This window comes from Pan paniscus, chromosome 3 (assembly GCF_029289425.2).
Source record: "Pan paniscus chromosome 3, NHGRI_mPanPan1-v2.0_pri, whole genome shotgun sequence".
NCBI lineage: Eukaryota > Metazoa > Chordata > Mammalia > Primates > Hominidae > Pan > Pan paniscus.
The window spans coordinates 99141082-99166698 of NC_073252.2; the positions used below are offsets into that span (position 1 = coordinate 99141082).

At 34.6% G+C, this 25617-nt stretch overlaps 1 protein-coding gene across 2 annotated transcripts in view; it reads right to left on the reverse strand.

Annotated features, from left to right (window-relative positions):
• Positions 1-25617, reverse strand: part of PPP3CA (protein phosphatase 3 catalytic subunit alpha) — a 323280-nt gene that overhangs the window by 34714 nt on the left and 262949 nt on the right. For both annotated transcript variants that reach the window (XM_003829946.6, XM_003829947.6), the window contains exons 7-10: positions 24942-25019; positions 22289-22383; positions 4986-5111; positions 2846-2920 (exon numbers count right to left, since the gene is read on the reverse strand). In XM_003829946.6, coding sequence (XP_003829994.1) covers positions 2846-2920; positions 4986-5111; positions 22289-22383; positions 24942-25019 — 374 coding nt within the window. The remainder of the gene's footprint in view (positions 1-2845; positions 2921-4985; positions 5112-22288; positions 22384-24941; positions 25020-25617) is intronic.

Here is a 25617-nt window from a genome sequence, read left to right on the forward strand (position 1 = left end):
TTAGCCTGTGTGTAAATTTTGCTTAAAATTTTGAAAACACGAATCTTATTGTTAATATAGCTAAGCAGAAATAAAGCAGAAGAAACTGTTCAGAAAGATAAATAACTTAATGATGTTTAACTTGACAGGAATGGACCACTGAAGGAAGTTGACAAAAGTGAGAGATAAAGCTCATCTTTTCTAGCTGGTAAGAGCAGGTTAGGCATTCCTGACCATCTTCCTCCCTGCACCTGGTAGGACAAAATTTCTCTGCAGGACTGACTTAAAACTTAAAGAGTGGTAAAGGGGGAATTCAGGGGTCTGCTTAGAAAGAAAAAAATTCTTCCAAGGACCTTAAGACAAACATGCACTCCTACAATTGGAATTAAAACAGAGTTTAAAAAGCAATTGGTGGTGAGCACAGCACATTGATTAGAACTAATTATTTTAAAATAAAGTAACTGACAAAACAAATCCTTTCATGTAAGTGATTGAGATGGTGAGTAAAGGGAACTTACTAGAAGTGAAGTAAGCACAGGGTTAGTCTTGGTAATGTTGGTAACTGTGCAGGAATAACATGTACCAGTGAAATGTGCAGTCATTTTGGCTATGGTACCTGGTACTTAGTAGATACTGAATATATATTTGCTGAGTGAATGGATTAACATAAAAATTACAAACTTATGTAGGTCTACACATTCTTATTCTCTATAGTATGTTACATTTTTGTTCTCTATATCATAAATACTGGCCAGTGGACTTGGCAAAAAACAAACATTTATTAATAGGGGATTATTATTGTATTAATGTTAATCTTTCTTTTAAAGAATAAAAGGAATATAGTGAAAGGTACATACTGAAAAACGTTTGTTGATGTTTATGATTTAGGTTCCATTTGGTTAGTATTCTTTTAGGGAAAAATTTCTGCCATTCTGAAAACAGTGCTATCATTTAAAAGATAACAGTAGCAAACTGTGGCTATAACATATGAAACATCTAGAATTTAGATAAAGCACAAAATGTCCATTGATCTCTTGCATATTTCAAAATGTGCCAATATGTTTAAGTTCTTATATATTCTTAATTTTAGCCCAGTAAAGTTGTTTTTTAAATATATCCATTTTCCCCTTTCCTTCCCTATGTTGCACATCTCCTTGCGATGTGGTATATGACTCAAAAATAGTATATGAAGACAAGTAATAAAGACAAGAGAAGTTATAGAGGAGAAAAACTATGAGATGTTAGAAATAAATCTCATACATTAAATTTACCTAAGTGTATAGACTCTATTTACATGAGTGTATGAACAGGTTTATTATACTTTTGCCTGCAGCATTAGGTATTTTGCATTTATACCCATGACCTGTATCAAGCCCAGGTAAACATTAAATCATGTCATTTGGAAACCAACTTTTAGAAAGGACCACATTCTCTTTTCATTTTACTGAACTGCAGTTTTTAAAGGTATACATTTTATCCATTTAAACTCACCATAATATCTAGTTTCCCTTGCCCTCTTCACCCTTTATTTATAATTTGTGTCATTTTATTGATATTATTGGTTTATGCATCAGTCTCTCCAACCAGTTTGCAACTTCTTCAAAGAATAGGTTTTTAATGCATCTTGTAGCCCTGGGTGTCCTGAATCTAGGACCTCTGAGTATACATTAAGTAATCTCCAGACTACTTACAATACTGAATACAATGTCAATGCTATGTAGATAGTTGTTAAACTGTATTATTTACGGAAAAATGACAAGGAAAAAAAGTCTGTATGTGTTCAGTATAGATGCAACTTTTTCCTGAATTATTTTCAATCTGAGGTTGTTTGAATCCATGGATGCAGAACCCTCAGATACGGAGGGCTGACTGTACTGCTTTTATTTTTGAGATGGGATCTTGCTCTGTCACCCAGGCTGGAGTACTGTGGTATGACGATGGCTCACTGCAGTCTCAACATCCTGGGCTCAAGATTTCCTCCCACTTTAGCCTTCTGAGTAGCTAGGACCACAATCATGCACCACCACACATGGCTAATATTTTGTAGAGATGAATTCTCCCTATGTTTCCCAGGCTGGTCTCAAAATCCTGGTCTCAAGTGATCTGCCTCAGCCTATCAAAGTGCTAGGAACCACTGCACCCGGCCCCAACTGTACTTCTTAAATGCAGTAAAGTTTGCTCTTATGCTTTTCTTCTCTAAGTACATTTTTGTCAGTTTCCATTCATTTTGAGGTGCTTTTGTAAGACTCAGGGTAATTTTCCCCTTCATCTTTAACTTCATGGATCTGTGCCCCTTGCAGAAAAAGCATACCCTTTGAGGGTAATTAAACACCAAGTAATATCTTAAAAAACATAAAAAACTCCTCATAGTTTATTCATTACCTATTACTACAGAAAGAAGAAATATTGGGATTGAAATAAATACCAATATATCAATATGTAAATGCCTTTTTTATCATAAACATCAAAACTTGAATAATTGATGTGAGCAACCCCATCAGAGGACATTTTTAAATTGCCTGGTAAAAGAAAAAATAATTGTCCAGTAAATGGTAACATCTGTTAGAAAATAAAGGATTAAATTTGTATCAAAAAGCCAAAAAAGGTCACTTAGCAATGTGAGCTACTGAAAGCTTATTAAAACAGTTTACTACTTTAACAATGTTTTTAAAGTAATGAGAAAATTCTCATATTTGTTTCTTATACTTTTAAAAAGTAAACAGAAAATGAAATCATATCTTTTATTCTCAATAATGTTACGTTTTAAACATAATCCAAATCTTAGAAATTTATTCTTAGATTTAGCAATGAGACTCTAAGTAATTATCTGGCAAATAGCATTAGCACAAAGGCTCAAGCCTCTTACCATCAAATCCATCTTCTTCTGACCCTAGTTCATCATCTGAGCAGATGTTGAGGACATTTACCAGCATCTCAGTCACTAAAGAGAGAAAGCAAAGAAAGAAAAGTCAGGGTTTTCTATTATAACCTTAACTATTACTCTGGCATTGTTAATAAGCAAACTTAGCAATAACATTTCTTATTTAGTTTGTATATAGAAGCAGTTTCAGTAAACATCCAGATCATAAAAGACAGCCTTTGCGATTCTATGCAGACTTTATGAAACTATTAGCTCATGCTTATGATATCTAATGGTAACATTTACTAGCTCTAGGTCAATAGACAATGACAAATCAAATATGTGGATGTGAATATACTACAAATCAATGAAAGAGAAAATAGTTTTTTTTGAATTTTTATTATTCACACAATGATAAGGCTTAATCTAGATCAGATTACAAACTTCTGTTCAGTAGGGACTAAGAATGATGATTTTTCTTATATTTTTAATCACCTAGAGAACTTCACGCCATTATAGGCATGTGGTTTTGTGTTTAATACAAACTGTTGATTGATAAACTAATATATTTGAAGTATTTTTCAGAATACTAATTTTAAAAATGTATTGACAGAAATATCATTAAATTTGATTTTCAAAAATGCTTAAAAAATTAAACAGTTGCAGTTTAATCAGAAATTTACTTAATAGATTACAATAGGATTACATAAAAGTGTTGTACAAATTAGTACTGCATTATTTTTATACTATAAACCATGCTATTTACATTTAATATTTTTTGAAATTAGATTGGATTCTACCATGCACGTGAAAAGAAGCCTGTCTACTGCTTCTTTGAGAGCTACTTTTTAAAGTAATATGCTATTTAAAAAAAGTCCTTCTAGAATTGAAGACGAATGATAGAGAGTCAAACTTCAATAGAGCCAACACTGACCCAGAGTTTCAGTTTAATTATCAAAACTGGATTTTGTGTACCAATAGATTAATATGTTAATTTCTAATAAATGTCCCAAATTTTAATAATTAATAGAAACAACCCAAATAAAGGATGTTCAAAAGGTGCCCCATAGTTGTCAGCATCCACACTGCTTCTGTTTCCAGCGAAGCCAACAGATGACACTACTCCAATTTGATCAGTGCAAGAAAGTTGCAATATGGAGTAGTATTGGGAATATTTATCAGAGACTATTAAAAATTTACTTTTGATTATTTCGATATTCAAAGGGAAGGCTTCTTTGCCAACAACTCATAACTTGACTGGTTTAATCATTTTAGGGCATTTAAAGGGAAAACAACAATTAGGGTTTCAGAAAAATATTTAGATTTTCTCTGATACTCCTCATAGAACATCATTACTCTGATACGTATGGGAACATTTATTTTTCTTACAATGCCCATTCACCTTCTCATGGAAAGTATGAGAAGATACATGAGAATCAATCCGTGTATCACTGTTAGGCCTCCTGAATGAAAAACAATTGGTGCAGGCATTTCCCCAAAATTTTTGTTGGGGTTTAAGTCAACATATGAAAGCAAAACAAAGGGGGAAAGAAGGAAGGCAGGAAGAAAGTTAACAAATAACTTTCTAAAATGTAAATTTGTCTCCTGTTCTGTACCTTATAATGCGCTAATGCCTACATTATTGATGAACTACTTTGGTGTTGTACATGTTGTTCTTCAAAATATTGTAGCCATTAAGCAGTATCGTACAATAATTTATTAACATCAGAAATGTAAGGAGAGCATGGCTATCCTAATCTTTTAATTTGGCAGATAATTTATAAAATTAAATAGTCCTTTGGGATTATAGTACAAAGGGGTAAGGAAAAAGGGTAGACATTACTTGAAACCAGGTAAACCTGTATTTCCATTATTTTTTAAAGCGTTATATTATTCTAATAAGATTGTAAAAATTTCTTAAATATTCCTGTGTTTTGTTTTTTTTTTTGCTTCCCCCTCATTCACCAATTGTATCCTGTTAATAGGATACAGAGTGACACACTGCCACTTCCAAATCACATCTTTCATTGTACAACTTGTGAATTTTATTGGCTGGGCCAAAGTTCTTCTCTTTCTGAGTGTTTAATCTCCTTTCCTTCCTTCCTAAACTATTTTAAGAAGAACATCTCAGGATTCCACAACATACCTTTTTCCCCAACAAATGGAAGGGACCAAGTAAAAACATCCATGAAATTTGGAAGCCAGTATGGATGAGGAGAACAGTTGAATTGCCTGATATTCATAACATTGTTCTCATACTTCAATACTGCAGCTAAAAATAACCAAAAGAGGATGTTAGAAACACAGAACATATTTCTGCTTCTATGTATGGCTTTAGCTCATCAAGAAAATTCAACCATTTGACTGAAGTTCCAAAACATCCAGGCTCACACCTTAGGCATCCCAGAATGCTTATACAACTTATGGACTTAAACCTTACTCAGGGTAATATATAACTGCACAATATATGAATAATTAATATGCAATTGTATAACAAATTGGAAAATATTTACACAAAATAGTTAATCCGATGTCTGTCAGGAACTGATTCAAGCTCCCCTTTCAGCCAAGAATACTTTAGTCTTAAAATTTGATATCTGATGACACTAATAAAAGTGGCACAGCTAAGTTTGACATAATAATCTCCTCAAATATTTGAATGAATTTATTTTTAAAAAGTAAAACTTCATCCAATAGAACTCCCAATAGTTGTACAAAATACTTTAAGTTAGATTGCTTTATTTTTTGTTTACTTTATTTTTTAAATTAATATAATAATTGTACATAATTATGGGGTGCATAGTGATGTTTTGATACATATAATGCACAGTAATCAGATCAGGGTAATTAGCTATACATTAAATACCATATCAAACATTTATCATTTATTTGTATTTGGAACATTCAATATTCTCCTTCCAGCTATTTGAAATTATAATCTATTATCGTTAACTATAGTTACCCTATAGTAGATTGCTTTCTTGACTTAATAAAATAAAATGTTTGGATTGAATCCCACATAAAATAATGTGCTTCTATCTGACTCTATCCTTGATTTCTGAAAAAGATGTCCATCCATGACTCAGGAAGACAAATCTGCATGCTTCATGTCTCTGTGAGTACTTTCAATAAAGGAAAAGTCACCTGTTTTAATGAGGTCACTTATTCTATGGATAGACAATTTGAAGTTGCAGGAAATTCTCAGGTTGCATTTAAACCTGCCTTTACCAGTCACTGATCATGGTTTTGCTATGCATTTCATATTTAATATTTAATGTCATTCTGCTTCTGAATGACAGCCTTTTAAATATTAAATATGATACTCAAGCATACCTTCTTAGGCTTTGGCAAGATTTCATTTTTATTATCTATTCAGGGCATAATTTGTATTACATTAGAAGACAGTAACCAACAGATTTTATATGATATCATATGATCTTTTCTTGCTTATGTTATGGGGTTGAAAATACAGAAAAAGTAATCATTTCTTTACTTTTTTGTTTTTACTCAGAATGGATGCTCAGGAGCTGGAGACACATCTTGGTATCTGTCTTACAATCTTTTTCAAGCAAATTATTTTTATCCCCTTTCGCCCTCTTTAATATGACATGGCTTCTTGATGCTTTAGCTCATCCTGCTCAACCTATTCTGAATGCATGCCAGATTGGCAATGTCTCTGTTAAAATGTGGCCCAGAAGTAATATAATCATCTAGGTTGGTTTGAACAGTGCAGAGTATGGGGAGAATATATCATTTTCTGTGGTGTGGATACTATATATATCATATTGTAGCCTAACAATATGTTGATGTTTTTAGCAGCCTGCATTTAACTAAACTTGTACTTGTGAATGGTAAGGCCTTTGCTTTGAATTGCTATTTCTGGCTGACCAACATGGTTCCAGGGAACATATAATCACAGACACTCTGGGGACAAGAAATGTAGATAGTGTAGGCAATACTGATATGAAGGTAGTTATCCTCTTCTTCCTGCGGAATACTAATTCCTGCATATATTTCTGTAAACCCATTCCCTTTTACGTTGCTTTATCATTTATGCCATTAGGATACATTTACATGATGCTAAAAACATGCAAAATAAAAAAATCAAGGCAAACTATCATATCAACACTTTTGATCTTCAGTATGAAAAAGGTGAAGTATTTCCCATCTTTGCTAAGTGCTACCAGAGTTCTAGCTCCATGTAAAAGGTTTTTACTATTTCAGAACACTGAATGTTCACAGCAGAAATGCATCCTCATATCTTCCGATGAATCTTTAAGGCTCTAAATTGTCTTTTTGAAGAGTAATTTCTCCTCTAAGTTCCCCCACTTTTTATTAACCTTAGGTTGTGGTATAGCAGGAGGAAGGAAAGTAAATATTATAATTAACAGTGCCCTGGAGGAAAGAGACAGGCTTTATATAATAATCCGCACAACAAATCTGAGAAGCAGGTGTGACTGCCCTTATGTTCCAAAGGAATTGTGGTTGAGAAATGGAGAAACTTGCTCAAGATCATGCAACCAGTAACTGACAGATCTCACTCATTATTTAAACTCAGCTTTTTCTGACACCAAATTCATTCCCTTTCTTTCATTCCCTGCTGTCTCTCATAAATTATAAATGTTTGAATTCTAGTCCTAGCTGTTATAATAATTTAACTTTGAATATGGATTTCATAATTAAAGAGGTTTTAGCTTTTGCCAAAATACACGTTTGAGTGAAACAGGATGCAATTTACAAGCAAGGGTAAGTCTCATCCAATAGATAAAACAGAAGTTCTGTTTTGCAGTTTGTGAGATAAAAGTTCATTTGACCTTGGCTCAATACAATTTACTTGAGTACCTACTGATAAAGCAAATATTGTTTTCAGATTTTATTTTCATTTATTTACTGAGTATCTGATATATGCCAGGAATTATGTGTGGCCCTTTACAAACATAATTACAAATCTTCACAATATTCCTCAAAAGTGGTTCTTATCATTTATATTTTGAAAATAAGCAAACAGAGAGGTTATCTGCCCACAGTCACACTTAGAAAGAGGTAAATCTCACTTTTGGCCTGAGTCTAAAGTCTCTGATCCTTCTAGTACATCATAATATACTCATCCTAATAGTATAAATCATTCAGTGTCTATCAAGTTTTGGACACACATTCTTTCTCCTTCCATGTTTAATCTCTTTAAAGAAGAGCACTGGACTGGAAAGCCAGGAGGCCAGACTACAAGATGGAATCTGTCACTAATTATTCACCAGACTAAGGTACTTAACATCTTTAAGTCTCAGTTACCTAACTACGTGGGTTTATAGATAATTTATAAAGTTTCTTCCAGATCTGAATGATGTTAACAAACTTCACTGTTAACAATGAAAGGCCTCATCACTAATGCAAAAAATAATATTCTCAGTAGTTCTATAGGTTATAAATAGAATTTATTTTTCTCTAGCTCAAAAAATCCTAAAATTAAAAAATGAAACTACAACAATATGTATTCTTTTTTCTTCAGCAACACATTTATGCAAAAATACTTTTTGAATAACCTTACATTAGTAAGTTACTCAAAATTCTGATATTTTTGTAAAATAAATATATAACACAGAAATACATGAGAAAAAAAAAAACTAAAACAGTCCAAAATATCTGCAGTCACGAAATTCACAGTTAACGTTTCATCTTCCACCTCCCACATCCTCCGCCCCTGCCACCTGCCTCCGACTGTCATTGGGATTACAAAACCCAACTGGAGCCCTAACAGTGCACTCTTCTCTGAAGTACTTGAAAGACGTTTATCTCCAGTACAATATAAATAATACAAATAGTTGTACTTCAATAATCACTCAAGACCACCTCCTGAGACCTTGTCTGAGAAACAGAGAAAAAAAGAACAAAAGTCTACTACCAAGGAGCTCCTTTTTCTACTGGCAATTCCACATGACCTCTTGTCACCTAACAATTGTAACAGAGAGACTGTGACATACATGCAGGCCTGACATTATTAACCATCATTCAGAGCACACCAGACACCACAGAAATAAATGCTCTTCTGTTGTACTTGCAGGTATGAAGAACAGCTGGAAGGAAATTTGGTATAATGAAAAGAATACTAATCCCACGAATCTGGAAGACTGACTGCCAGTCCTTTTTCTGATGTCAAAATTACTGTCTTAAAGACAATCCACTCATTTTTATAGTACCTGTAGAATCCTGTGTTCAAAGACATGCTGTAAAAGATGTAAAATTAGTAATCAAGGGCCTGCTCCTACTTGGTGAATGGGGAAGGCGGACTGAACCTCGATTATTTCTAATAACACAACTGGTTCCCTGTACATAGTGAAGTCCAAAGAATAGAATCTCTATCTTAATCCACTGCTCTGTCTACCAAGCCATGTACTAAGTTGCCTGACCATATCCAAATCTGTAAAACAGGGGGTCTTTCTTACTTTAATTTGAAATTTTGATGAGACAAAAAAAAAAACACTAGTATTTCATAAGAACATGAAAACATTTCGCAACATGCTCTCTACAATTTCCATCACCCAGGGAAACTAGAGACAAAGCAATGAATGACAAGAGTAGAAAGATCAAAAGAAAGCTTCAACACACACCGGGGCCTGTTGTGGGGTGGGGGGAGGTGGAGGGATAGCATTAGGTGATATACCTAATGCTAAATGACGAGTTAATGGGTGCAGCACAGCAACATGGCACATGTATACACATGTAACAAACCTGCACGTTGTGCACATGTACCCTAAAACTTAAAGAATAATAATAATAATAATAATAAAAGCTTCTAATTAAAGACCAGCTATCAAAATTATTGCTAACAAGTGGTATTAACCAGTTTACCAAACCACACATGGACTAAGCACTTTTCAAGTGGGTGTCCAGAGGAATACAAAGTTCTTTTTCTGAAAAACCTGTAACTGTAATGATTCCAACATACTTCAGGCATTCTTCACACCACTAGTCCTGATTTTAAGACAGGGGAGAAGAGGTCAAAAGAATGAAAAATGACTTGCATTTTATTCCTGTTCTCACCCTTTTGCTAGTGTCTTTCATCTCCTTATCTCTAACTGACCATCCTCTTCCACCTTCAGAAGATGGGAAAGAGGGAGAGAAAAGAAACAAAGATGAGAAGAAACCAAATGGGGGCATTCCAGAATCATAATCCATCCAGAAATAGCAAAAGCACAAATAAATTGCATAATAGACCCAGGATGTTTTTTCCTTCCAATTCTTCCACCCGCAGATGCCCTAGCAGAAAAACTAGCATCAGTGTGTTCTTTTGGCAAAGTCCTACCATCACGAAAGGAGGCATAATGCCTTGGTGGATAGAATTCCTGAAGCAGGACCCATGCAACTCATAATGTTCTATGGCAGCATTTGAAGATTATGCTGGTATGCTGCATGCAGGGGTTTTTTTAAATTCTGGGAGCCATGCTACTTAGTTTTCAAAAATCTGTATTTTCTCATAAAGATTATTTTTTGGGGGTACAATTTTCATTTAAGATTGTGTGAATATGTATATATGCATATTCACATATATGCATACTTTTCCGTAGTATATATTATAGCATTCATGAACACAGTCTCTACAATTCCTTCCATTTTAAAATCTGACTTCTAACTTCCACCTCCTTTTTTTCCCCTTCAATGTCCTAGTTCTTGCTGGATGAATTCTGTCTTAAAAAGATTATTTTAATATTATTAATAACTTAAAGGGAAATGTACTAATTCATGATGGTGACAGTATTTGGTGAGCAAGGACTGTATTCATAACTTTTACTCTCTAGATCATAAGCTTAAGTGAAAGTTATGTGTTCAAGTCACTTATGAAGATAGACTTCAAGCCTTAAATTTTTAGGTAATTTGACCATGATATTCTTCAGTATGGGAAAGTTAATGTTTATATTGTTTCATCCAGTACCTAATATAGGGTCTTTCACAGGCAAATTTTCAGTAAATGACGAAATTTTTCTTTCTTTATTTTTCAAGAGATGGGGTCTTGCTCTGTTGCTCAGGCTGGAATGCAATGGCACAATCATAGCTAACTGCAGTTTCGAACTCCTGGGCTCAAGTGATCCTCCTGCTTTAGCCTCCCAAGTAGCTGGGACTACAGGCACACACCACCATGCCTGACTCATAATGACTAAATTTCAGCCAATCTGAAATATTTTGTTATTAGTGGATACAAATAGTAGGTATATATGACTTACTTGAAGCTATGAGAATTATTTTGTGTGTATCAAGGACACAGATGTATGTTACTATATATAATCACTTTATGTCCATTCTAGCCCTTGCCCCACTCCTCTTACTCACTAGGTGGAAATGGAAATACATTCTCAACCTCTATATACTTTATATAACTTGTACATGCATCCTTCATAGTACCTACAACACATTTTCAAACTTTGTTACAAGTCTCCTAAATAAAATACTCATATTATCTTACCTACATGAAGGGCAGAGATGGCAATAGATATTTCTGTGAAACAATATGAGGTAATCTTATGACTATGTGCATGTGTGCATGTGTGTGTACTGTTGAGCACTGAACAATGCAGTTTTGAACTGCATGGGTCCACTTATATGCAGATTTTCTTCTGCTTTTGCCACCCTTGAGACAGCAAGACCAACCCCTCTTCCTCTTCCTTCTCCTCAGCCTGCTCAACATGAAGATGACGAGGATGAAAACTTTTATGATAATCCACATCCACTTAATGAATAGTAAATATATTTTCTCTTGCTTATGATTTCCTTCAGGACATTTTTTCCTCTAGGTTTTGTGTATTATATACTATAAGAATACAGAATATAACACACATAACATACAAAATATGTGTTAATTGACTGTTTATGTTATCAGGAAGGCTCTGGGCAACAGTAGGCTATTAGTAGTTAAGTTTTTGGTGAATCAAAAGTTATATGTGGATTTCTGATTGCAGTGGGGGTTGTCACCCCTAACTTCTGTGTTGCTCCAGGGTCAATTCTGGATGTGTTTCCATTCTTGATATAGGGTTAGCAAATTCTTAACTAGGTTATTATTCATATATAGAATTTTGGGTAAAGTAAGTGGGAAGAAGACAATAGAAGGAATGAGGGAGGCACAGATCCCTTTTTTTATAGTGTTATGTACTATATCTGGCATATGGTTGATGCTTAATTGTGTTGTTTGAAGAAAAAACCTAAGGAATGAAAATAGAAAATGGGAGAAGAGGGAAAAGGAGAGGAAAGAAACACAAAGCATATAACTAATCAGGATACTAAAAACATAACTAACAAAATATAAACAGAAATCTGAGGGAAACATACAGCAATTTAGGTAAAAGGCAATGTGTCACCTCAAAGGCTAAACTGTTTTAAAATTGTAAGAGCATGTAAATTAAAGAACAGTGGAAAGGATACTAGTTCTGTCACATGGCAACTGCATGAACTTGGGCAAATATTTCTCCTTATTTAGTCTTTACCTTCCAAACTTATAAAATAGGAATAATATCTGCCCTCTCATTTTTAAAGTATAAAGATGAAATAATCCAATTGCTGAGAATGGGCCAGGGAAAAAAATAATACATATGATTAATATGCATAATAATCAGATGAAATATTTTGTCCCTGAGAAATGTATTATAAGTCTGTTTCAAATTCCTCAAGGCAGGCATGGCTATCTATTTTAAATAGTTTGCCATTTTATAATTCCCACCTAATGTGTTATACCTACATACTAGGATCCAGGGAATTTGGGGCTGATAATTGATCTTTGTATGTAGCTCAAGTCCAGTTAAACATTGTGAATCATTTCTAACATTACAATTTTGCATAGAGTATTTGAATTTCTTCTAGCAAATTTTTTTTTGTTAATAAGGAAGAATCATTGGCAATTATCAGTTCCTTAACAGTTTCAGCTAGTGAATTCATTTATGTTCTAATCTATATTATAATAATGCTAAAGTGAGGCTTACACAAATCTAGACTAAAAACAGAGAGAGAGAGTCTTAGCTGAAGCTTTAAGCTATTGGAGATGGCACGGGCATAGCAAACACTGTGCCTTCACCTTGCTCTCATTCAGTGCAGCTCCAAAAGCCTAATAAGGGTAACTGTACTCTGGTGGGAGGTATTTTGAAACTCGTGTTATCACTACACATTTGTAGAAGACCCTTTTCAACTTCAAGCTTGGACTTTGTATCAGGCCTTGAGCTATAGCTTGCAATGATTCTAGGTTATCTCCAAGATATCCTTGGCACTGAGTTAAAGTTCCTACACTTCATATCAACATTGTTTTCCATGGAAATAATGTTATGACAGACTTTTTACACTGTAAGAGTAAAGTCTAAGAGTCTCTTGCAGGTCTAGAATTCCTAGATAATGAATAGCAAGTGACAACCCATTAATTCAAGTTTTTAACATTCCTCAGATTGTTACTGTTTTTCTCTTGTTGAATGCTTTATAGAGAATGAGATTTCTAGATAAGTAGGTTTTAGTTCAACCGAAGAATCAACTATCAGGGCTATCAGACAATGGAATTCAATACTTTAAGATGGATTTTTTGATTGACCCTTTTCAGCTGGTGGCAGAAGAGCACTTGGCAATGAATCTGTATGGAGGATTCAGCATTGACTCCTCCTTTGTTCCCTGGTAAGGTCTCCCCTAACTCTGACATCTGAAATCCTGTAATTCTATAGGCAAAGCTTTGTGAAAAGCAAGAATTACCTCACACACTGTGTCTTAACTTTGTTGAGGTTTCACAACTACTTAACTAAATTTACAATTAGAGAGTAGTGATTTTTAAGAAATCAAGAAGGTCATCTGTTGGCACAAAGATACAGAGATTATGTGTAGATTCATTCAATTAAAATATATAGTACAAGGAATCTTTCAATATTGAATTTTAATGGGATAGTTTATATTTTACCATCCCTTCCATTAATTAAATGTTTAAATGTGAGCAAGTGACTACTGGATTAAAACTAACCTATTTACAAAGTGGTCTCCAGCAATGACACTTTCACAGTGGAGCTGAATAAACAAAAGCAAAAGTGCTTTAGGGAATACATTTTAAAGGGAGAAATGAATTATTTATTTTAGAAAAATGTACAAGGTATTCTAACTTCATTCTTTTAATAATGCATGTATTTGGATGCATAACACTCAGGTAATTTTAAAGTGATAACAAATGACTCTTCATTTCAAAAGCTTTCTTTTCTTATTGAAGAATGGTTAGAGTCACCTAAACATAATGGAACCATGAGGTGAAGAGTGGATTAGTGGATCGTTCACAAATATTTCACACAACAAAGCTAAGGCAGAAGAGTACAGACAGAGGTTAATATGTGGTCATGTGGGCTCTGCAGTCAGTCAGCTGAGTTTCAATCTCAGTGCTTTCTGGTATCAGCTTGTGTCAACCTTGGGAAAAATATGCAGTTCCTTTGTGCCCTAGATTTTCATCAATAATATCAAGATTATACAGTAATTCATAGGGTTGTTGAAAGAGTAAATGCATTTATACACATAAACTCTGAGCAGTGTCTGGCACATAATAAGTGCTCAAAAATGTTAGTTATTATTATATGCTATTTATAGGAACAAAGTGAACAGCATAAGTATAGTATGCTATCACAACTGAAGGGAAATATTTATATTTGCTAAATATATAACCAACTGAAGACTTTAAAAAATATGGCTAACATAGTGAAACCCCGTCTCTACTAAAAATACAAAAAATTAGCCAGGCGTGGTGGTGGGTGCCTGTAATCCCAGCTACTCCGGAGGCTGAGGCAGGAGAATGGTGTGAACCCAGAAGGCAGAGCTTGCAGTGAGCCGAGATTGAGCCACTGCACTCTAGCCTGGGGGACAGAGTGAGACTCCTTCTCAAAAAAAAAAAAAAATTTTATATATATATATATATATATATATATATATATATATATATATAAAGCTATATCACTCAAGGTGACAATGATAATGACAATGGTAAATGAAATTAATATTACAGTTGGATTAATTACACATATTGAATCTTGGATATAAAATGCAATGAGAGGAGACATTCTGTTGAAACCTCTCTGCAGTGAATTTTAATCATTCATCTCAGAGGGTGATTTTTCTAAAAGCCAATCAAAACTTCCTACCCTTGGGTTCTCTTCAGCCTTAAATGTTTACATAAATTTCTTTTCTACCACCATATATATATATATGTGTGTGTGTGTGTATATATATATAGTGTATATACACACTTACATACATTTTTTTTTTTTTTTAGATGGAGTCTCACTCTGTTGCCCAGGCTGGAGTGCAATGGCGTGATCTCAGCTCACTGCAACCTCGGCCTCCCGGGTTCAAGCGATTCTTCCTCCTCTGCCTCCCGAATAGTTGGGACTACAGGTGCGGGCCACCACACCCGGCTAATTTTTGTATGTTTAGTACAGACGGGGTTTCACCATATTGGCCAGGCTGGTCTCGAACTTCTGACCTCATGATCTGCCCGCCTCAGCCTCTCAAAGTGCTGGGATGCACACGGCCTATGTACCACCTCATACTGATAATAAAAGAATACTAAGAGGTTTTGTTTGTAATTTCTACTTTATTCCTTCATATAAATTATTGTATTTCATAACATTTCTCAGTGAACTCTCTTAGGCTTAATAATCATTAAGAATAAATTATCTTCTAGTGTGTATGATTCTATCATACCCATATGGCTTTAAGAATCTTTATCAAATAAATGAAGGAATGAATTAGGGGTTGGGGGGATGTCTTATTGTTTTACTTTAGTCAAAAAACAAAAATAAAAAAGTAAAACAACCTTGGCCTACAATTACTAGAAAGTACCAAATATACTGCCCTGACTGTATGTTTACATTTTTTATACTGCAGTAAGTGATCTGGGGCAAACAAGTGCTCAGGACCCATTAAGAGGATCTTCAGGTTTGAGATGATGGCAGGGAAAAAGCATATGCTGGGAAAACTGTTGTTACGGGGCAAAGTCTCTGGATTAATTTTATCCAACTTTTAAAGCAACCAGTGATCATATTTAACCTGTGGTTGTAAGGATACAAAAAAAGTGCTTTAAAAGTCAATACTAAAAGTTATGTCCATGCTTAAGACAAGCCTCAGGCTCGTAGAAATGGATCTTTGCTGCAAAATATGGTTCAACTTTGTAGGGGAGTGAGCTCTTTGATGTGCTGTGGTGGAGACAGATATGCTACTTGGAGACGCCTGGGTATAGATTCCACTTTCCTTTCGGAGACCCCTCATCTCCCTCTCAGAAAGATCTGAGCTAGTTGATTCTGAATTTGGCTTGTGAACCACAGGGGTAGCGGATATCTATAAGTTTGTGAAAAATATTCCTGAATGATAAAACAACCTCCTAGTGGAAAAAAATTGTGGTATAGTATGGAATGAGCTTCTGAGGTCTGGCCATACCACACTATGTAGGCAGTGTCACTGAGGGTTCCCGCCAGAAGTCAGGAGACCAAGTCAAGCTGGCATCGGATATGTTACATCTGCTCCTTTCTGTTCACATCATGACTGCCAACAAAATTCTTATGTTGGTTCATTACAGCAGCAATTCCATTCTCTCTTACAATGGTATCTTCCTGCCAAGCCAGAAATTCTCTTTTTATTTATAAATGGTATCTTCTTGAAGCCTATGACTCCTTTTTGATTGGAAAATATATGAGGATATGGAAAACATCAAGAGTAAAATGCTTTTTATCAGCAATTATATCAAGTTGCTAATTTATAAGTCCAAAACATCATATTTTTCCCTATCAAAAAGGATAGACTTTTGCATCTCAGAATTTTAGCAAATGATGCTGTAGTAGTCTGTTCTTACACTGCTAATAAAGACATACCTGAGACTGGGTAATTTTTAAAGGAAAGATGTTTAATGGACTCACAGCTCCACATGGCTAGGGAGGCCTCACAATCATGGTGGAAGTCAAAGGAGAAGCAAAGGCATGTCTTATATGGTGACAGGCAAGAGAGCTTGCGCAGGGGAACTCCCATTTATAAAACCATCAGATCTTGTGAGACTTACTCACTACTATGAGAACAGTATGGGGGAAACCACTTCCATGATTCAATTATCTCCACCTGGCCCTGCCCTTGACAGGTGGGGATTATTACAATTCAAGGTGAAATCTGGGTGGGGACACAGCAAAACCACATCAGATGCTTTCCATGTGCATCTTATAAAAGCAATTTTCTACCTCTCTCTTCCTTAACTACTTTAATATTGAATTGGTTTCTTTCTTGGTTATCATTTAAATGTTTGGTCTTGATTACTAAATTAGTTTCGTTGCCATTAGACTTTCCTCTCAAATCCAAAATAATTTTCATTTAACAAATTTCCTTAATTTTACTGTCAGTAGTGTGTACTGGAACTAAGTTACATACCCCTGGTATATATGTTTATATTTCTCTACATATATATCATATATCTAACCACTCATCTAATCACCCGTCCATCCAACAACTCATCTGAACTACAAAGAACTTGTACCACATGGAAACCTACTGTCGTTTACTTTAGATTCTTTTGAAGCACAGGTGTACCTCTACAGAGAAAATGAATTCAAGTGTTTACATCAAGGTATAAAATACAATTTCCCAGCGGTTCATTACAATTTTTGGCCAAACTGAGTTGTTTAAGCCAATGTTCACATCTGCCACTCTATTTCTCAATCCAGAGAGATTTTACTCTCACTGATTGCTTAAATGTCACTTCCCCAATTAGTCCCCATAGACTAATTTTCACTCTCATATCACACCACTCTTTTCTTTGTTGCTTTTTCCAAATACATATAAATAATCATTGGTGGAATTATTTATTTAATGTCTATCATACTACCAGATTATTAAGCACACTAGGTTAAAGACCATCTCTGTCTTGTTTCATTTATATCCCCAACACCTAGCATGGAGCTTGGTATATAGTAAGTTCTCAATAAAGGTTTATTGTATTGGTGAGTGGGTATAGTTAAAATCACTTTTACAGGGGGCAAATAATTTTTTAAAAATTGAAGCTAGGAAATAGGTTTTCCTTTAGGTCTACAGATTCACAGGAGAAAATTCAACAATTCAGATGTGCAAAGTGCTCTGCAAATGTTTAACTCCAATTTAGAAAGGGTATCAGCACTGGTTACAGGAGTGATTTAAAGTGAGATAAAGATCTGTGGGTCAATATTGATAGGATACTTCTGGTCACAGTCTTGCTGTTAATTCTCCAAAAAAAAAAAAAAAATGCTTAAATCAATGCATGTATTGACTGCCTACCATGTACAAGGCATGCAACTTGGCTTTACAATGTGTACCAAAAAGCCTCATGTTTCAAACTAATTATAACCTCATTGGGAAATAACAGGAATGCATGCAAAAGCTAACAAGAAAAACGTAAACAATAAATACAGAGAAAATGATTAGCATTGCAGACATTCAGAGAAGGACCACCAACAGAAGTCTTCATGGAAACACAGACTGGAGTGGGTCTAGTCCACTTAGGCAGAAGAATGAGACAAATATTTTGGATAGAAATAAGTATGCAGGTGAAAAAGTGGAGAAACAGAAAGCCAAAGTTGCTCAGGGCAATGAGGTTTACTCCAAGATAAGCAGAGAGACAGGTGATAATGGTAGATTCAGGCATATAGTGAAATTATAAATAAGAAACTGAGGAATAAGGGAATTTTCCTGCGAGCTTCTGTGAAGCTTTGCACTAACATGTGACAAAATAATAACAACATAAAATATTCAATAATGATAATGTCTTAATACTGCACAGCATTTTGTTTCAAAGCGATTTCATGCAGTATTCACAAACGAACATTTTTTCTCATCTCATAGCAATGCCACTGCATGTCCAATAAATTTACATGAGTTAGTTGCTTAATGGCAGAGCTGAGATTCAAACCTACATCTTTTGCTATGGCATCTTGCAGAGCTGTCAGAGTGAAGACACAGAGGTAGGGAGACAGGCAGGAAGACAGCGCAGACTGGAAAGGATGAGACTGAATGAATTAATGTGGGCTATACCAAGAGATGGAATATTTAGTCCTCATAACTTTCTGAATGCTATTTGTTAATTACAGATAAGTATGAACTACTAATAAGAAATACTGGACATTTAAATATGAATCTGATCACAACTATTATTGGTTTTAAGATGGCAAGAATAAACCTATTTTTCTCACTGTTTCATTTTGCCAGATAGTATTACTGCTGTCTTAAGCTGCAGGAGCTTTAAGAATCAAATCATACTGTAACTAATAGGTTATAATTCCAAAGTACTTTATTATCATTTGTTTCTAACAATCAAATGGTTAACTCACAGATTCTCCACAGCTATTTTCCAATGATTGGGTTTTGAAGGTGCTTGCAATCCAATTTTATTACACTGCTTTTAAAAATTCTAGTTAACATCAATCTTATTCAAACACAGTAATTTTCACTTTAGCAGTGAATAATTGACTCCCACTCCCACATACTGTATACACTGTTAGTATAATAGCTTTAAAGTGCTTCAGAAATTTTACATAAAAGTCTTTTGAAATTTTGTTTAAACTAAAGAATACATCTTTCTCTTTCCTATCAGTTTATCTTTTTCTCTCCGGAGAATATTTTCTTTTATGAAGAGGTTCCCAAAATGAAACAGTTCTACTCCCTTTCCTGAGAGATTCTGATCTACCCCAAAGGCAAGAACACAGTGAAAGAACTACAAAATCTCAAAGCCAGTGATGCACTGGTATCTGTTTTTTTTTTTTTTTTTAAGTTCCAAACTTGTTAAATCAGGACTATACAAAAAGAAGAAATAGACACCTTATTTGAGAAATAGCTACTGGTCTCAGGCAAAACTGCATTACCTAGCATTATGAAGAATTGAAAGAGTCTAGGTTTGTTTTTGTGGAGTAAAATCCCAATTTTTATTCCGTTTTTACTGTTTTGGTTTTCTTTTTTAGAAACTGTTGGGAAACTTCTAAGCAGAGTACATGCTATTTAGTAATCAGTCTTTGGCAAGAAAATGGCTTTTAGGGACATTTCCTTCCCTCAGTTTAATAGTAAAAAATCTTAATGCCATAGAACAATACACTCATGTTTATAAAAAATATATAAAAGCATACTTTATGTACTTTTGGTAAATTATAGGATCATGGTGAGACCGGGATATACAATATGACTTACTAAATTCCTGCATTCCCTGCAGGTATCTCAGGGTCCTTCTCTCGTGCAAGATTGAGAATCCTCATCCAGTCAAAGAGATTAGCTTTTATGAGTTTTATACAATAAATGTTTACTGCTTTAAAAATATTCATTGGCCCTGATACTATTTATTTCTCTTTCTAATCAAACATTCACTATTCTTTAACATCCAGGTCATATTTTATCTTAAGGCCTTCTCTGACCATTCTAGAAAATTATCCCTTACCAAATGTATTGCGTGTTTGACTCTCTTTGTTTACACTTAATCATCTTGGGTCTTATATTTTTAGTTAAATTACCCAAATGTCTTACTTTGTCAACTCTACAGTAGTTTTAAAAATCAAATCATACTGTAACTATCAGCTTATAATTCGAGTCGTTTATGATCATTTGTTTCTAACAATCAAATGATTAACTCATAGGTTCTTCACAGCTATTTTTCCATTGATTGTGTTTTAAAGGTGCTTGTGACCCAATTTTATTGCAGTGCTTTTCAAAATTCTAGGTGACATCAATTTTATTCAAATACAATAATCTTCACTTTAGCAGTGAATCACTGACTCCCACTCCCACATACTTAAAAGCACGTGGCAAGCAGAGAACATGTTTTATTTTATTTTGCATTCTTCTTGCCATAGACTACTAATGGCAGCACTTCTTTTCTAGGAACTGCCTCCTTTCTTCCCCATGGTTACAACAAAAACTGCACTATGCCTTACTGATAACCATGCTCCTTCACTATAGAGGAGGACCCACTATGGTCAAAACGGCAATGTAAAAGACCGTATGGCAACAGCAAACACCATCCAGCAGATGTCATTCTCTGGGCTATGGGAAAGTGGAATACATGAAAGGAAACAAAGGACTAAGGACATTCAACAGGTGCTTGGGAATAAAGGTGGCCAAGGCCCATATTAGGCATCCTGGACACCAGGCCTGGGCCAGGAAGACACCCATCACACCTCATTTATGAAGGGGCATGGCTCCTAATTCCAGGAGTTTTCAGACTGGTGCAGAAACTAGGCTGCCTTTTACCACCCCTTCTGGGCTATATTTGACCTTAGATATGTTATTTGACTGCTTTTTTCCTTCTGTTTCCATTTCTCTTTTTTTTTTTTTTTTTGAGATGGAGTCTCGCTCTGTCTCCCAGGCTGGAGTACAGTGGTGCGAGCTCGGCTCACTGCAAGCTCCGCCTCCCGGGTTCACGCCATTCTCCTGCCTCAGCCTCCCGAGTAGCTGGGACTACAGGCACTCGCCACCACGGCCAGCTAATTTTTTGTGTTTTTTTTAGTAGAGACGGAGTTTCACCGTGTTAGCCAGTTTGGTCTCGATCTCCTGACTTCGTGATCCATTTCTCTTAATCTCAGAAAGCCACACTCGGACATGCTGCCTATATAATATCCAGACCAATGCTACATAGAGTTAAAGGCTTTTTCACATTTTATCGCGCATGTGATACATGTGGAACACTTTATAATATTTCCAAATAAAGAGATTACATTTATGAAACAAGATAATAATGCACCCCTTGCTCTTCTTCTTTTCCCTGTAGTAAGTAATAATGCCCTCTTGTTTCATGTTTCTTTCAGGCATGGAGTTTCAGAAAAAAGGCACAGGACACTGAACCAGAAGTATGGATTTGAACCTAGTTCATTACTTCCTAATTAAGTGACCTTGGACAAGGCAATTAACCACAGGGACTCAGTCTGCATATTAAAGAAGGAGGAGGTAGAGTAGCTAATAATATTTACCTTGAAATTTACTTTTTCTTGCTTTTTAAAGAAATAAACATGTACTTGCCTAGCATAGGAACCGATTCATGGTAGATACTCAATAAATGCAATTCAAGTTTGAATTTCAAGCTACTGGGTTTATTTTTTATTTTTCTTGATCCTTTCCATGGACAATCACACTTATTCTATTTAAATCCAAATTCTTTTTAAGAAGCATGATTTTGGATTATTTCCAATTATTATTTCTTTTAAAGTCTTTGTCTACTAGAGCAGCAGCTGTCAACCCTGCTAAAAATTAAAATGTCCTAGAAAACATTTAAAAAATTAATAGTGCATAAGCCCAATCTCTGACCAAATTTGAATCTGTATCTTTGAGGATAATCACAAAGTATGCATGAAACAATAACTGAAAAAATTTAAAAAAAAGACTGGTTAAAATACTTAAGACCAAACCAAAATAAAACGGCTTAAGAATTATTACACATATTATGTAAGACTGCAAGAGGTATTTAAAAACACTTACCTTTGTTATTGTATACATCTAAGTAATTTGGTGCTGAAAAAATTGTAATTAGAGAAGGGAAGCCTGTTGTTTGGCTTTTCCTGTACATGCGGTACCTAAAAAGAACAAATACAGTCAAAACAAAGCTCGTATGGAAAAAAGATAATATCAAATCATAGATTGAGAAATAGAAAATTAGATGAGTCAAGTTCCATTATTCAAAGGGCCTCCAATCATATAACACTAAATAAAAATTTATCTCTGAAGCCTGTTATACACTGGTATTAATACATTTCAGGGGGTGGGTATGAAAACATACATTCATATGTAAAATTTCCAAACAGGTATTTTCTAAGTTAGCAAACCTCAAGAGAGGGTGGAATTCATTGGAAAATCATAATTCATTTCCATGTGTTCAACAGAAGGCTGATTAGTGCACACAGATACTTTGTACCCACCCAAAATTTTCAAAATGTTGTCAACATTTTTGACATAAAAAGACCAAATAAGCAGAGCAAGATATAAAGACTTACCACTAATAACCAGGCCAATTATCTGATAAATCCACAATATTCTGTAAAGCATTTTGCCTAGACTAAGTGATTTTAAGAAGAATGTCCCCTTAAATTTATGAATTTTTAGATTAATAATTAGATTTAATTCATAGATTTAATGCAATTCCTAGATGCAGTATATATAAGCATTTTTGCCTAGACTAAGTAATTTTCTTTAAAAAGAATGTCCCCTTAAATCTATGAAATTTTACAAATTGAGACTGTTTCTATTTTAGAATTTTATTTATTACCAATCTCTGCTGGTGTCTACAGGTCAAAGATTATTGTCTCAGCAGGGTAATATTTAATCAATCAGTAATGAAACAGAACATGCACAAGAACTTTGGAAATAAACCAACAATCCAGTTACTAAGCAGAAATAATTTATAATGTAACACTTTAGTTCTCAATTAAAAATACAGGTGACTGTGTCTCTTTTACATAAGGATAAAAATGTATCTCATGACTTCTGTGTAATCAATTTTAGGAGTATCAGTTTAGAAATACCTCTTCAAAACAACATTTTATCATTTCTTCGTTGATCTGTGTCATTTATTTCTGGTAGACTGAACCGTGCCTAATATAGTTAGGTTCTAAAAGTAGCTCAAAAAGTATCTTTAGATAGATAAACAGCCACCTTAACATTTATAATTTTAAAAACACTGTGAGTCCTCTCTTTTTGGAACTTGGTCATACTATAAAAGAAAATGCCCCCTTAAAAACCTTTTGAAATGTTCTAAAAGTATGTATTCTGATTATGGAACTGAGCTTCGTTATGGAAACAAAATCCATGTGAAAGACAGTTTCACTCTTAATCTTAGTACCTTGACTTTGTAGACAGAGGGTGACTATGCCTACTTGACAACAAACAAAAACAAAGAAACTGGATGACATAATCTCAATTTTTCCAATGAATCAATCAACTTCTCATTTTAAACAAAAATACTTGATATTAACTGATGCACTTAACACACATTCAAGTAAGCCAGTGGTTATGGGTATGTAGTGCAATCAGGATAAATCTGCCAAAAATGGGCAGTCAGCCGACTGGATCACAGCCAAAATAGCATAGTGACACCATAGCCTTGACAAGTGAGAACAATTATTTGAAGACCTGACTGGTTGGGTATATAAACAGGTTACTTCAAACATCAGCTACAAAACAGTGAGTATATAACACTGGATCCGTTCACACCTGTTGACTGATTGCTTGAAAACAGCTAATTGTGAAATGAACTTGGTATCTTCCTTGATTCAGGGATGTCATAGACATGGGCCTCCTTCAAAATGCAGGTATCTATATTCCCAATTTCAGCACACAGGTTATAAAAAGAAGTGCTACTACTTTTCAGAAAACCTAGACTATGAAGGGATGAGTTTAATTATTCAAAGGGAAGCAATGCCTTTCAGTGGCGCCTACTGGGAAACGGTATCAGACCTCAAATCTTAAAAGTAGTCTAATTTCTCCCTAATGTAGATTTAATATACTATTAAAGTGAACATCTGAAATTTCATAATTTTCTAAACCTCCAAAATTGTTCTACATCTTAGAAACTTACCAGGTGAGACAAAATCAACTTTATGTAATCATTTGCTAGTTAGAACATAAACTTTTCCCTGTTTTTAAAGATGTCCCTATTCCTTTCCCTTTAAAATCAGGGATATTACAGGGATCAGGAATGGTATTCAGGATTAGGAATGGTATTCTTTAAAACAACAGTAAAATGTGCAATACCTGTTAAATATTTAGTATAATTCTCATTCATATTTTCAACAAGACTGAAAAGTAGCTGGTAATTTACTCACTTATATGACAGTGTAAATGCAACAATTGAGAGGAATAAGAGGAGGTGCCCTTACAGTACTTAAGAAATCAAGCTGAAAATGGACTTGTTCAGGCTAAAGATGTAAGAACTTTACGGGAGACTGTACGATACATCTCCAGCCATTCATTACCTAGGACTCTGTCATACCTGTGTCATCCATCAGAAGATAATTTTAAGCTCTAATTCCTTTTGGGAGTGAGCCTGGTAAAAGGGAACCTGCAGAGCCTAAGCAAAGTGAGGAAGTTCTGGAAAATGGACAATGCATGGTTTTTATAAATGCTCAAAACTGCTCACCCTGCATCTTGGGCTTCGTGGGCTCGGAGTATAGATAACAAGTTATTGTGCTGTAAGAATTCACATACAGCCGGGTAACTGCCAGAGACAAAAAGAAAAGAGAAGCATCTGTTATGAAATCATCAGGAGTAGCACATTTATCTCTAACATCCAGATCTATGTGACTGGATCAAAGATAATCAAACATACATCATTCATGAAACAAGCCTCTTGACTCTAAGGCCAAGTTTATCCTTGTGGCAGAAAAAGCATCTACAGCTGTACTTGTTACATAATCAGAAAGGGGTTGAGGTGCATGAACTGGGGGAAAAAACATAAGCCATTATAAAACATTAGGAAAGTGTCCACTCTCAGAAAAATAAATTTTTAAAAGTCTACATTTAAAGACAAAGTGAATGGAGCATAACTATAACAAGATAATGAATTTAAAATATAAGTCTCAATTTTCTCAAATATTGCACCATTTGTGCATATGTGTGCATGTATGTGTATACAACAGAGATAACTGAGTTTGCAGGCAGAAGAGAATACATGTGCTCTCTTCTGCCTCCTAATTATTTTTGTTTCTATAATCTCCCAGATTTAAGACTCCTCCCATACGGTGGGAAATCAAGTTATTGCTTTATCTAACATTATGGGTACAATAAGATGATTATATCATTCAAAACCTAAACAA